Below are 14,891 nucleotides of genomic sequence, written 5' to 3'. Positions count from 1 at the left end.
GATACGAGGCAAGATGGACCCATGCTTTCATGTTGTTTATGCCAAATTCTGACCCTGCTGTCAAAAAAAAAAAAAAAAGCATACAATGTTTAGCCAATCTTCTATCGTCAGATTTTAGTTAACCTGTGCAAATTGTAGCCTCAGTTTCCTGTTTTTAGCTGACAGGAGTGGCACCCAGTGTGGTCTTCTGTGGCTGTAGCCCAACTGCTTCGATGTGCTTGATGTGTTTTGCGTTGTGCATAGGTTGGTTGTAGGGACACAATTTTGGCTTCCCACATTTAAACACAGACAGTCTTGAAAATGTGTTATTTAAATCAAATGCAAAGCAAAAACAAATGAGGCACTCCCCCACCTGACTAAATCAGCGCTGAACCACATCCAATCACAACTGTTCACTGCATTACGAAGCCTGAAACTTCCTGGACTAGTCTAGACCGATAACCCAATGTAAAAAGACAGATATATTAAAAAATCAAATGACTGACACAGTAGAAGGTGAAGAGCTTATCACTCAAAGCGGATTTAGGGTTAGTGACATCGACCAAGAAGAGTGTTGTAGAGTTGTCTCTGTGCCACAAAGCAACACAACTAACATAACCAGCGGCCTGAAAACATACCACCAAATAATTAGTATAATTAATGCATGAAGGACAAGAGAAGCAATGCAATGGTTGCTAACATGAATTGCTCAACATCAACTCAGACATTCATAAAAGTGAGGCTGTATGACACACCACTTTGCTAACAAAGATGTACTGAAATCACTAACGCAAAGCGTTCACTAAACATTTTTACTATTGAAAGCTTCAGGAATGCATTTGGGGGTTTTTTCAAGATGGAAAAACCTGCAAAATGTTGCAGGAGAAAAAGAGATAGATCTCACAACAGTAAATTACTATGCTACATCACTCATGCAGGTCCAACAAATTTAGTTTTCTTCCAAGCGATGCACCGAATTTACGCAAATGAGGATACATTTTCTTTTGATGCAAAGATTTGTAAATGAACAGGAATGTAGCACAACTTGGATGCGAAAACAGTGTTATGTTTAAGTGACAGAGAAAATTTTTTTTTTGCTCTTTTCTTGCTTTTTTGTCAGTTAATTTTGACAATGATCGCGCAACCCTACTTGATTGTAATGGGGTGGCTGTAGCTCAGGTGGCAGAGCAGGTCAGCCACTAACCAGAAGGTTGGTGGTTCGATCCTAGGCTGCCTCCTGGCTGCATGCCAAATATCCTTAGGCAAGATACTAACTGGTGGTGGGCAAACATGGTGGTCAGAGGGCCCGGTGGCGCCAGTGTCCGGCAGCCTCGCCTCTGTCAGTGCGCCCCAGGGCAGCTGTGGCTACAACGTAGCTTGCCATTGCCAGTGTGTGAATGTGTGTGTGAATGACTGAATGTAGTGTAAAGTGCTTTGGGGTCCTTAGGGACCGAGTAAAGCGCTATACAAATGCAGGCCATTTAATGAATCAGTATTTGTTGCCTTCCTATCAACTTGAAGCAGTCTGACCTCTGGCATCAGCAGAACAGTCTCTGTAATTGCTCTGGGTGGTTGTGCAGAAAAAGTCACCTATATTGCCATTTCTCTCCATTCTGATGCTCAGTTTATAATAATAATACATTTTATTTATAGGCGCCTGTTGAAAACCCTCAAGGTCACCTTACATTAGTACAGCAAAATAAAAACATAAGATAAAGTATGTAAGTATAAAAGCTAAGTAAGGTAAAAATAGACTAAGACAGAGTCATGGTGAAGAATATGCAATTCTGAATAGATGGGTTTTAAGACACAATTTAAAAGTAGAGAGAGAGTTTGTAGTCCAGAGATCCGGTGGAAGTGCAAAGACTTCCAAAGACTCAGAAGGAAAGTCAGAAGGACGAAAGATTGAACATCGGGCAGGCTGCCATCAGGTCGCTGCCACATGACTGGCTGATGAGATGTTTGCATTACCAAGCAGCTGAACAGGTGTACCTAACAGTTTTGAATATATGTGATAATTTTTAGGCTCTAATTATGCAACCTTTAGGCTATAAAATAACTAAAAGCTGAAATTGTTCATTAGGTGTTAACGTTAATTAATTCAAAGTTTAAGTAAAAGTTCAGACTCCTGCTTCAATAATGTGAATATTTGGTGCGTGCTCTGTTTGAACGATTAGTAACAATCAATTTCTTTCTTTAACTGTCCTTTTATTTTACTTATATTGTAAATCTTGTTTTATATTTGGTACTTTTAATTCTTTTTATGTAGCTTTTATAACATGTTGAATCATCTATGAAGCACTTTGAACTGCGTCAACCTTCATGAAAGGTCCTATACAAAGAAGGATTGATTTATTCATTAACTGGCATTGTTGGTTAGACAAGTCACCTCACCTCACCTGACCTACAACCCTATAGACATTTAATGGAAATTTTTCCCATTCCATTTGTCCTAATACTCGCATGAAAATAAATACATTTCCTTTATTATACATTTCAGAATTTTGCAGTTTGTGACTGACGCACCAGCAGTTCAGCAATTATCTGGTCTCTTTGTTCCTTTGCAAGTTTCCCTGCTGTGATTGTCACACCTCCTTTAAAGCTGACACATACAGCTAATTAGTATTCAGATGTATATGACTCATTTGTGTAGCTGCCATTGTAAGTTGTAAGTAGTTGCTTCTTATAATAAATTGTGGGTGCATTTGGATGCGTCAAATGTAGTGTGGTTCATCCAAAATGAAACTGAATTATCAAGCAGAGATAATGTGGTTTTCTTTTTAAAAAAAAGAAAGCTCCAAACTGCAACCTTAAAAAAAGAAAAAGTCTAATTATACGATAGCAAGGCATCAGGCAAATGAGGTACCCCTATGTCTCATCACAAAGGCTGGCCAGATACAGTTCAGCTAAGCATCCTCAAACTAAGTGTACCGAAGAGCAAAGATGTGGATGAGCACGTGTAGCTGATGCTCCCTGTGTCAGTAAACACTCTATCTCATCTGCAGTCAGCAGAGACACTTGTCTGCCTGCACTGTCTGGCTGAGATGTCTCACAGAAACACAGACACACACCCACATAGACACACACGCGCACGTACGCACGCACACACACACACACGTGCACGCACACACTTCTTGAACTGAAGGTGAGGATCCATTGAGTCAGTGTCTCTCATTTCCACACACCACTACACAGACACAATCCCAGTGCATCTCCAACCTCAGCACTACACTCTATAAGGCAATGCATCCCAGTGCATGCTCCCTTGCAAACTAAACATGTTTGACTTTGAGAAGTTGAAAGGTGGGGGTGGTGACAGGTTTTTGGGGGGATTTTTTTTGTCTCCCTTCTGGGTGATGCAGTGTGCTGGCTAGGTCTGCAGAGAGAAAGGAGAGGATAGAGGAAGCAGGATGGCAGTAGAGAAGAGTCAGCCCTGCCTGACTCATCTGCTTGTTGCTGCATTGACAAGAAAAACTCTAGTCAGGTGATGTAAGAGCCAAGAGAGAGAGGGAGAGAGAGGGGGAGAGAGAGAGAGAGAGAGAAGAAAAGAGAGGGAGAGAGAGGGGGAGAGAGAGAGAGAGAGAGAGGGAGAGAGAGGGGGAGAGAGAGAGAAGAACTGACAAAAGTAAGAGGAGGGTGGCAGGAGGAGGAGGAGAGGAACAAACAAAACCTAGCAATGAGCAGACAGTCGTGGTGTTTTAAAATGTGCACCGGCACGCCACACTGCGGCTCTGCTGTCCAAGCTGAGGATGAGCTGCCGATCCCCACCTCCGGCTTCACTCCCCCCCCCACCACCCTCCAGACCTCTCGCAGCTCTGCTGTCTACAGATTCCTGTAACTCCGGTGAGAAGCATGGATAAAAAAACACAGCCTGTTCTGTGCTTCTTTAGGTGGTCTGAAAACGTATGCAGGCATCGGAGGGCAGTAGCAGCTGTAAACCAGGACATACACTGCCTGGGTGGAGAAGTTAGAGCTGCTGAGCTCTGATAAGGTCAACTGCAGCAGCGTGTCAGGCTGTGCAGGAGGACAATGTTCCCCAAACAAGGTTGAGATGAGAGGGGTGGACTAACAGTTTTACTTTTCTGCATTGCTTTTTCCTCCACAGAGGAATCCGAGTCTGTCTTTTATAAACAGAATGACTCAAGCACACGGTGGCATAGCACAGTTTCTCCACAGGCTGTGAGAGACCAACAACTTCACCATCACAAAGCTTATGTTACTTCAGTCAATACACTGTTCAGTACAGTGTCAAACTGAAAATCTACCTTCTGTTATACAAAAACTCAAAGGTTTAAAAGCACGCGCTGCATGTAATCTAATAAAAATTTCTGTTGTCTCTAAGGCGAGCTTGGAGCTGAAGGAGAAATGAAAAGCTTAAAGTGGGAACCTGTCATAATAAAATCCATATCAATATGTTTTATAAAGTGTTTTCTCCAAGATATTTATTCTTTTTTAAAAAAGAAAAGAAATTAAAATGTATTTTATTCTTTCACATTTTTCTGCTGTTCTACCATAAACACCACATGAGCCCAGATTAAAAACAAAACACGAGGGAACATAGGCTGGTGTGCAACTGCCACCCATAACTGATCACTGGGTTCATCGTTCTTTGGTGAAATTGTGGCTGGATGAGCTCAGGATTACCTAAAACTCTTGCCATTAGTCAAGTCCATTAGGGTGAACCATGTCTGCATATTTGCATTTCATCCCAACTCTTTTACCTGCTGCTGAATATGACGTGTTCAGAAGTAGCTGTGGAGCGCTGTGTGCGAGGCCAAGAGGTTACAAATGGTATCTGAAACCTGGAATCCTGCAAGACATGCGCATCAAGTGGTGCCATTTATGTTTTCAAGCTGCAGTTCCACAGCACATGAAATGCTTTTACCCAACAAACAAGCACATCAGCAAAACAAATTAAGCCCACATGTGAGAGCAATTGGTGAGAACGATTCAGGGAAATACAAGCGTAAACAAGTAAACAAGCATTCAGTAACAGGTCTGCTTTAGGGAAGGCCTGACTTTTAACCAGCGGGTTTACGGTGGAAGTGTTATGTGTTATTCGCTAATATCATTATGTACTAATTGAGTTTATTAAGAAGACTATGATGCTGAAGATAAGCTGACTGGCAAACACGGCTCGTCTGTTTTGCTTCCTCACTGGAACTCAGGCAATTTAGGCGACATAAAAAGGCAAGGATGTGGAAAACATAATAATTTTTGAGAGCTTATGTTTCAGCCATGTGGCTTCTGAAAAATTACATCAGCATAAAAATAAGATTACATTTGGCAGAATCACTCATGGTTCTCAGAGAGCATGGGGCCATCTGATTTTTGTGATCCACGGACTTTGAGTCTAGCAATTGCAGCGGATCAAACTTTTCCCTTATTCTAAGCTGCTGGTTACTGATGACACACCCTCGAGACGTTGACGTTTATTTTTGAGAGACAGAGTAAGGAATATTGCATTTATTCCAATCAAATACGGTTCAGGTGCTCAGATCCTTCTAAGGATAAATGGTTAATAAAGCTTAGTGAGACTTTGATTTTTTTGTCCACCCTGTAATAAAAGGCTTTAACAGAGGTGTGAGCACATGTGAGATACCATGACATAAGAAATGAATCAAAAACTGAAGCAGATACTGAACGCTGACTGAAACACAACAGTGTTCTTCACCAGACTCTTGTTTGTCTTGAGTATTTTATCATCACTGGATGGTTTGTGTCGTGATGTCCACCAGCTATGAGCAATAAACGCAAACAATTTCAAATTCATGTCATTTCGGCTCTTTTCTTGTCATGTGCCTCTCAGACTACAAGTGACCTAACGACACACTATGAACTTGTGAAACTCTGTTTACACTGAAAACCATTAAGATTCATAGAAACACTTAGATACCATACGTAGGTAACTCAAAACCTCAAAATTCCTGCATGCTAAAAATAAAGACAATCTCTTTTTAGAAAATCTCAAAGGTAAATAATCTCATTGCACACGTAATACATTTGTTATTTTGCTCGTGTCAAGGTAAATCAGTGATTTGAAAGTAATTTTTCAGCCAGCGCTAAACAAGAAAGGAGTCCGACAAATGAACGTGATGGTCTAGTTTCAAGCATCTTCAACTTTTTTTTTATAAATTTTTATATTTATATATATTTTTAATTTTTATAAAGCTACACAGGGTTAAAAATAATTATCCACCCATGTTCAAGGTTTTATAAGAACAACTGGAGCAACTGAAATATTTTTGCTCAACCCACAGGAAGATTATTTCTAAGTTCAAATAAGTATAATTCAGTGTTTTATATTCTAGTAGGATATCTTCTTGCAGTACAAGTGAAACTTTCTCTCTGTCTCTCTCGGCTTGGAACTAAAAGAGTTCAGCAGGCATCGTGCTCCAGTTCTGGAGGCATCTCTACATGGTGTACGCAGACCTCCAGCGCCCAGTCACGGCCAGACTAGACAAAACAACGTGTTCTAATCCCTCATCGCCATGGAAACCAAAGCATAATGCTCCCCTAACAGACACCTGGCTGATGGATCGAGGGAAGCAAGGGCAAGAGGAACTGAGAAGAACCTCCTCAGCACAAGTTCACGCAGCAAAATAAACACTTTTTTTGTATTAGATAAGTTAAACTTCACAAATCAAAACTATTTTGGTTACACCTCTGCAATCTCCAACTTTCTGACTCAACTCAGCATGCTGTCTCAGCCAGAGTCAAGCCAAAGGTCAACCTTTACAATGTACGCATGAGCTCACGCAGCTCTCTGCCAGCCTGACCCTCTCCACCTAGAAAACCTAAAGGCATGGTCCATCATGATTCCCATCAGAGAGACAAACAAGGAAAGGCCTGCAGGATGAGCTCACGCAGGGCAAGCCAGCATGACACTGCATGCCTGGGAGTGTGTGCGAGTCTGAGTCCTTGCATCTACGTGTGTGTTTGTGTGTGATGCGCTTAGCATCGAGAGGGTGGTAATCTGTAAATCTGCTTTGCCTTGGGCAGGTGGTGTGAAACTTGGCAAGCAAGACAGAATGAGAGACAGACAGACATCGTGTGAATGACAGATGAGTGTGATAGAGAGAGGAAAAAGAAACCACGTGAGAGTGGTTTAGATTACATAATTAGCTGGTTTTTTTATTCCTATGTCACTTGTTTACATACTTATGCATACGTCCATATCAATTTAAAAAATATCTTAAATACAGGCTAGTAAAAGTTTAATCACAGGCTGCTAACATTTGTAACTGCAAGGATTTATAAAAATATCTTATTGCTAACAAATCCCTGAAACCAGCAACCAGCTGATCCTATTATGAAGTATTCTCTGTGTAGCCAAAGGCGTTTACATCCTTCTCTTTCAACAGCCTCCCATTGTTGGCGAAACAAAACTATTAAAAAACACATGAGCGTTTCCTTGCGTTGTAAATACTGGCTGGCATCAAATGTGTGCCATTAAAATCTACAGTGCTCAGCTGTTTTGGAGAATTGCTTCACTTCATTAAAGAAAAGAAAAGCGCCGATCATTCGGTTTTCTATTTATTTATTTTTATAAGTAGTCCTGACTGATATCCACCTTAGAAAAGGAAAGAAAGCTAAATAAATCACTAAACTTTTTACCCCGAACAATACAACCCAGACTTCCCAAGGGCAAGTGAGAGCACAAACATTTAAAGTGGCCTTTTACTGACAGCCAAAATAAGTGACACGCAGCAGTCAGACCCAACACATCTCTGTGCAGTTACTGCAGATCTTGCCTTCTCTGATCAAGGCAAACACCTGAGCGGGGCCTGGGTGGGAGCAGGCGTGAGCGAGACAAAAAAAAATAAAATTATAATACTAAGGCGGGCAGACAGACTGCCACAGACTAAGATAAAGCGTAGAGGGAGCAAAGGAGGAAGACAGAGGCAGCAAGCGGACAGGAGAATGAGAGTAAGCAGGGAGGGAGGGAGGGAGAACGTGGTGGTACACGTGACGCTGGCTCAGCCACTGCAGGCTGTTACGTAAGCGCACCCCCTGCCCTGTCTCCTCATGGTCTGAGCAGACTCTGCTTCTCTCCAATCCCTATCCCTGCAGCCGCTGCCCACTTTTTTTTCTCTTTCACTCACATGGCTCCTCACATGGCTGCTTCCCTCGCTCCCTCAATGACTCTCCCTCCATCTCTTTCACTCACTCTCCTCCACCCACTCATTGCACCCCAGGGGAGCCACCAACCTCTACTGCCTTTGCTGTCACTCTGTCTCTCTCCTTCTGTTTTTGTCTGTCTGCTTGCCTGCCTCTCTCTCTCTTTCTCTCATTATTTCCATCAATCGTTTTTCTCTCTCTCTCTCTCGTGCAGTAAGGCTGCAGCTCCACACTCAGGGCTACGCGGATATGACAAAGAGAGGCCGCAAATACATGCTCGAGCACACTCATGCACACCTACACAAACTGACATTTCACATATCGTTACCGCACTGTCTGGCTTCTCGAAGCCGCTTTTAAAAAAAGTGACTGTTTTTCCACTTTGAATTCCTCTTATCTTGTTCCACACAACTGTTGAATCATTTGCCTTTCAAATAAATAAAAAAAAGCACACCAAAAAAAACCCAAAACACATAGCTTGGCTGACTGACACACAATACAAACACAAATAGGGAAAAGCAAAACTCTGACTCCTCAAGCAGCTGGAAGTCAAACAAGTTGCCGTGTGCTATATTGAGCAACATAGTCCTGACAGTATTAGTAATACCATTATACTGAAATAGAACACACATTTGTTCTGCTTTAATAAGCTGTGCCTTAAGTGGACTAATACTAATCACATGCATGCATGAAACATGCAAACGTGCTTTCCTACCACTTTTCTTTAAAAAAGACAAACGGAGCTGCAAACTGAGCAAAGCAGTGGACGATTAAAACAGGCCACGTCATGTTTTTGTGCGAACTGATAAAAGGTCTTTACAGGAACGGCGCATCCTGTGTGAACTTCACACTGGCACCTTCTCTCGCCACACAGCTGGAGCAAGAAGTAATTACAAGCTTGATGTTTTTGTACTTTGGCCCTCACCTTCCACCCCTGTCAGTGTGAACAAACATGCGCGCTCTCGCACACGTAGCCACCTCTTCGAGTCTCCTCTACACAAATTTGCGTGTCATCCTACCAACTCTAGTCATTCACTTCCCGGGCCTCTGGCTGAGAGGGAGGTGCAGCAGGACAGGGGCTCCTGTACCCCCAACTCGCTGCAGTATTGATTTGTTTGTTCAGCGCGTGCCCCCACCACCACCTCCTCCTCCTCCTTCGTTTACTTCCTCCTTCCTTTTCTCCCTCTCAGTGTGAGTGTGTCCTCAAGTGCCTCCCTGCCTTATGTAACACAGAAAGGCCCACAGCATACTGATGAAGGGGAGTCTGGGCTCTGGGCTGACAGACCTGAGAGAAAACAAGCACTACGCTGCACTGCTATAGGAGCACAGCATTGCCAACACATGAAGTTGAGGATAAATCCAAAGCAAACTTTTGGATGTTCTCACTCACGTAATGTAATTTGTATGCAAAGGTGAATGTGACACCCTAAAACCATTCACTTGGTGAACTTGTTAAAGTCACCTAAAGTGTCATGTACTCACAGATTGCTCAAAGCTTTCCTTCTTTTCCAGCATCTCTCTGAGCGTCTCCAGGATCTTCAGACACAATTTATCCTCTTTGTCCATCAGCTTCTTGGTGTGTTTGATTAGTCTGGAAGAGTGATAAGAGTTGCTGCGTCATTTTGGTTTCTGGTTAACGCACTCACTTGCTCACAAAACAAGGCCACGCTTTAATGATCACCGCAGGTGAAATCTCCCTCTCTGTTCCCAGAGGGTGTCATAGAGAAGAAATAGTGAGAGCACCCTCAGAGGTTTGATGATGTGTCTGAGTATTTTTTACAAAATGTATTTGTCAATTCATGCAGACCACTGCCATAAATACTGACTTTTTTTGCTTCCATGCTCTCATTCGTTTCATTTAAAGCTGAATGTGGCTCTATGCAATGACGTTCATTTATCATTTAAAGTGTATTTTGCAAGTTTATTCTTTTTTTACTTTTCCAGCATCTACACAGCTGATAAAAAGATGAAAAAAACAGTCAAAAACTGCACATAACTCCAAATACTAACTTAATCATGCTGCTAGTTTTCCCAATCGTCAGACAAACACTTTAAAATGTGGCCTGTGGGCTGTCTTTGTTCTAAGGACAGTTTATAGAGAGCTGCTTACTTGGACATAAAAGCTCCACCCTCACAGCGTAAACGAGCAGGCTCTGGAAACAGCAGTTCTGGGCTGTGCAGAACATCCACCAGCACAGAAAACTCTGCCTGAACCTTTGGACTGAACTGCTCCTCCAGATGGGACACAACTCCCTGCACAACACAACAGACGCATTAAAAATGCTGCAGCAGAGACTGTAGTGCTGATGAGCATGCATGTTCATACATTACGTAATTTCAAGGGCTGGCAATGTCAGTTTGTCAGGCCACTACTGTGACTATTGAAACTTTCTATATACCCAGAGGATAAATTCTTAGCACAGTCGTCAGATCAAAATGTTCATTTGCCTAATATTCCTTCTTGAGCATGTTGCACATTATCATAGACTCAAAGCACTGCAGTGTCAGAGCTGCTAGCATAGATGTAGACTCCCAGTGTTAGAATAAAGGTTCACCTGCAGCTTCTCTATGATGTTCTTATAATCAGGCCCACCCAGTGGCTCCTTGCGAGGTCGTGTACGTGCAGAGATCCTCCAATCTTTAGCTGCCCGCTGCACCATATTACTATGGAACTTGAGAGACAAAGTGTTGACCTGGCTGTCCAGATCAACAGGGATGGCTATGGACCGTGCCTTAGCTGAAGGAAGAACACGTAGAACATGTAGGAGATGTCATCGTGAGCTTAACTTTACAGTCATGCGAAAAGGGAGGCTTTCACAGGATTCTATGCAGCCCTATGGAAAACTAAGCACACACCAAGTACTGCTTGCAAACATCAATGGAGTGAAGCAACACTGTAAAATTCTTCCACAATGATGTCAGAGATTGTTAAAGTCATACAGAAACTAGTTACTTCAAGGTATAGCTGCTAAAAGCGGCTCCTCAAGCTACTGAGTCACAGGGTGTATTTAGTTTTTTATAAGACTGCGTGGAGGTGTTGTGAAAGATCTCTTTTTCAAATATGTTTCAACCTCAAATGCAACCAAAGCCTAACTTTGGCTGATCCAGCAAAGGACAATGGAACTGTGCTGCACACGATTATGTCATATAATAAGTAAAATAAAGGCCAATTGAAAAGCAACATTACAGCAATAAATATTGGTAAAAATTCAGATCAGCATATGCGCTGTAAGATATGGATTGAAACTTTTTAAATATACAGTGAATGTGAAGTAATGAAACCATCTCCTATCGAGGCTGAAGAGCAAAGTTGCATCACTCACCCACATCGGACAGTGTTTTGATACAACTCTCAATATTAGCCTTCTGAGCTGAGCTGAGCCATGTGCAGTTGTAAATCCGGAAGGCTGACTGGAGGAGCTTGATGAAGATAGACTGGTTTGTCTATATGTTAAATAAAAGAAGAAGAAGAAGAAGAAATAGCAGGATGCTTTAACTTAAAAAGGCATAACCACAGAGAAATACAGAGGAACAATCAGATGGCATGACTTGAAAATTGAATGTCTCTGAGGTAATTACTGCATTACTGCTAAAAAAGAACTCAATCTTTATTAAATATGTTCACCATAAAGTTATCCAAATCCATGACATTTGCATGCTTGTCAGGGGTGAAGAGATACCTGTAGGTTAGAGTGATTAACAGAGAACTGAGAGCTGAAGAAACCCTTGACAATGGCCATCACCGTCTCCGTCACATACTTCTCCAGGGCTAGATCTGCATGGCTACGCTCCGTTGTAGTGTTGCACACCTAAATTACAAAAATCATGTAGAAGAATATGTCTATTATCATTTCCTATGCAATAGTCTTGACACATACACGGGCTCATAAGGAAAGAAAAAGAGGTGAATGAACCTGACTTACACTGGCCATGTCCACCAGGAAGTTATCAAAGAGCTTCCAGATATGGGAGGAGGTGTAGATCTCCTTCATTTCGACCTCTGTGTCCACATAGCAGTGATTCACAAAGTTCACATAAGCAGTTTTGACCTTAGGGCGAGAAATTAGAAAAAGCACTGCCCAATTAGTTTTTGAAGGCTCACAGCACTGAAATATAACCCTTATATATATTATCTTTACCCTACACCTCAATGTGTATTCTTATTGTGTCGTAAAACTATCTGGTCACTACCTCTGGTATGCAATTCACATCAGTGACAACTTTAACAATGTCATCCAGCGGCAGCAGGGAATTGCATTTCAGCTCAGTGTAGACGTTCTTTCCCTCGGTGCAGGCAGCCAGCAGCTCCACGAGTGTGTTGTGATACGCCAGAGCTCCATACTCATCGGCCCGCTCCCGCTCAGAGCCCATCATTTGCAACAACACCTGGAAAGACGAGCGGTCGTTGTAGAACACCAGCACGTCCTCACCGGCGTTCACCAGCTGGACACGCAAACAGAGAACCCAAGAAAAAGAAAGGTTTAAGGAAGAGTCTCGCACACCGGCTTTCATTTAAAAGTAAAGCCTTTCAATTTATAATTGATTCTTTGTGTAGTGCGCAAGTATTCTCATCTTTTCAAGTTCAGTGAAAACCAAACATGAAATGTTATGATTAGTAATAACAATCTGTCACATGTTACATTCTTAAATAACCAGTTAGATTAAGAAAAATGCAGTTATTAAGAAAAATACATGATAACTGATTTGGAGAACTTCCACATGAGTGTTTCCTGTTCATAAGATACTTTTTTCCCCCCATTTTTCACACAAAAAACAAACAATAAAAACAAACCTCTGTCATGACTTTGTCCTGACATTTCTTTACATATTTTGTATCAGCCTTCACAATGGTTTGCAAAAACTTGAGGTACTGAACATGTCTTCCGTGCGTTTCGATGCAGTGGACAAAATGATGGACCACCCGCTCACTGATCTCATTGCACAGCTGGTAGTTGTTCATAAAGATGTGGCGCATCGTCTCAGCTTCCAGCAGCTGGAGAAAAGCAGGAGTTGTGAAGATGATAACGTCCACTTAAACGGCACACTAAATCATTCATCAAAAGAAACCATACGGCTGTCGCGCTACTAGAAAGAGGACACCCAAAGGCATGCCAGCATGAGAAAAAGTGGAGCATAGTCATGTCTACACACCCCTGGAGTGAGGAAGAGGTTCAGCTGTTTATGTAGGAGAACTTGATTCTGATGGTTTCCTTTGCAAAAGTTTTGGAGAAATGTATGTGCCAGGGTCATGATGTCATTCATCTTGTCATCACTCTGTGAGAACATGGCGCCGGGGAAATAAAAGATGATTACAGAATCAGGAAGACATCCAGTAACTATGTTGCACACAGACTGAAGCAGAAAATCATTGAACTGGCTGTTGTGTACACGGCTTACCTTCTCGTAAGGGATCTGCAGCAGGTCCAGCACCACTGTATGAGCTCCCATGTTCTTCAGCAGCCTCTGCTGCTGCGCGCGACTCTTCTTGTTGCCGTAACACAGCTTACTGAGCCGCAGCAGGATCTATAGAAGAGACGCACAAATTTTTTCTCAGATGCCCCAGAGCCCAACAGACATTTTACAGGAACACACTTAAGATAAGGATGTGCAGCGCACCTCTTTTACTATGTTATAGTTGTTTGCCTTGTTACCGTCAATCTGAGGTTTACTTTCCCCATCCTGCACTGGGCTCAGAACAGCCTCCTGAGAGAGACATGAGACATGTGAAAACAGTTGTGCTCAATGTCCACTTTAAAACAGGTCTGTTTTTAATATGAAACAATCTTATCCCATCTCAGTGAGTTATTAAAGTGTGTTCAAAGACTTCCAGCACTCACGGAGATGCTCTAAAAATAACAATAAAGATAACAATTTGTGACACACAAGTGCCTAAATGCAGTTCCCTGTGAAGTCAGACATTTTTTACTAATTAAGCTAACAGAACAGTTGGACTTTTTCATTAGCTGTGAAGAAAAAACAACAATCATCGAAACCATTTACAGTGCAGAAGAATTACTGATGGCCCATTTAACACAAACAGTAATTTCTGAGAGAGCTGAAAATGTCATATCCAACTCTAAAATGTAAAACGTTACTTTTAGATGCTGCTTCTAGATGCTTTACTTTTAAATACGAGCACAGCACCTCAGTGTTTGGCTCTTTGGCCATCTTGGCAGCAAGTTCTTCACCGGTGTAGACTATGCTCTTCTCCACCCACAGCTCTGACTTCTCAACGGTCAGACGCAGCTGGTCCAGATCCGACTTGATCTGCTTGTAGTTCTCTACATCCTGCTCTGACACGAGCAGCTGGACCTAAGACACACACGTGCACAATGAAGAGTAAAGTCAGTCAGGGATATTCCTAAAATATCCTTCATCCGCTTTATCCGAGGCCGGGTCGCAGGGGCAGCAGCCTAAGCAAAGAGGCCCAGACCTCCCTCTCCCCAGCCACCTCCTCCAGCTTATCCGGGGGAACACCAAGGCGTTCCCAGGCCAGCCGAGAGATATAATCTCTCCAGCGTGTCCTGGGTCTGCCGTGGGGCCTCCTCCCGGTGGGACATGCCTGGAACACCCCACCCAGGAGGCGCTCAGGGGGCATCCTTGTCAGATGCCCGAACCACCTCAGCTGGCTCCTTTCGATGTGGAGCAGCAGCGACTCTACTCTGAGCCCCTTCCGGATGGCCGAACTTCTCACCCTATCTCTAAGGGAAAGGCCAGCCACCCTTCGGAGGAAGTTCATTTCCGCCGCTTGTATCTGCGATCTCGTTCTTTCGGTCACTACCCACAGCTCG

The 14,891-nt window shown here is 42.7% G+C and overlaps 1 protein-coding gene across 2 annotated transcripts in view; it reads right to left on the bottom strand.

The window, feature by feature from the left end:
* Positions 1-14,891, bottom strand: part of itpr2 (inositol 1,4,5-trisphosphate receptor, type 2) — a 64,412-nt gene that overhangs the window by 27,564 nt on the left and 21,957 nt on the right. For both annotated transcript variants that reach the window (XM_085168415.1, XM_085168416.1), the window contains exons 26-37: positions 14,245-14,412; positions 13,717-13,803; positions 13,498-13,623; positions 13,252-13,374; positions 12,893-13,093; positions 12,292-12,543; positions 12,024-12,149; positions 11,781-11,909; positions 11,424-11,544; positions 10,656-10,837; positions 10,211-10,353; positions 9,583-9,691 (exon numbers count right to left, since the gene is read on the bottom strand). In XM_085168415.1, the coding sequence (XP_085024541.1) occupies positions 9,583-9,691; positions 10,211-10,353; positions 10,656-10,837; positions 11,424-11,544; positions 11,781-11,909; positions 12,024-12,149; positions 12,292-12,543; positions 12,893-13,093; positions 13,252-13,374; positions 13,498-13,623; positions 13,717-13,803; positions 14,245-14,412 (1,767 nt within the window). The remainder of the gene's footprint in view (positions 1-9,582; positions 9,692-10,210; positions 10,354-10,655; positions 10,838-11,423; positions 11,545-11,780; positions 11,910-12,023; positions 12,150-12,291; positions 12,544-12,892; positions 13,094-13,251; positions 13,375-13,497; positions 13,624-13,716; positions 13,804-14,244; positions 14,413-14,891) is intronic.

Source organism: Neolamprologus multifasciatus, chromosome 7 (genome assembly GCF_963576455.1).
Source record: "Neolamprologus multifasciatus chromosome 7, fNeoMul1.2, whole genome shotgun sequence".
In the NCBI taxonomy this organism is placed as follows: Eukaryota; Metazoa; Chordata; class Actinopteri; order Cichliformes; family Cichlidae; genus Neolamprologus; species Neolamprologus multifasciatus.
Note: the sequence above shows the minus strand (reverse complement) of the source record. Positions and strands in the feature narration are given on the sequence as shown.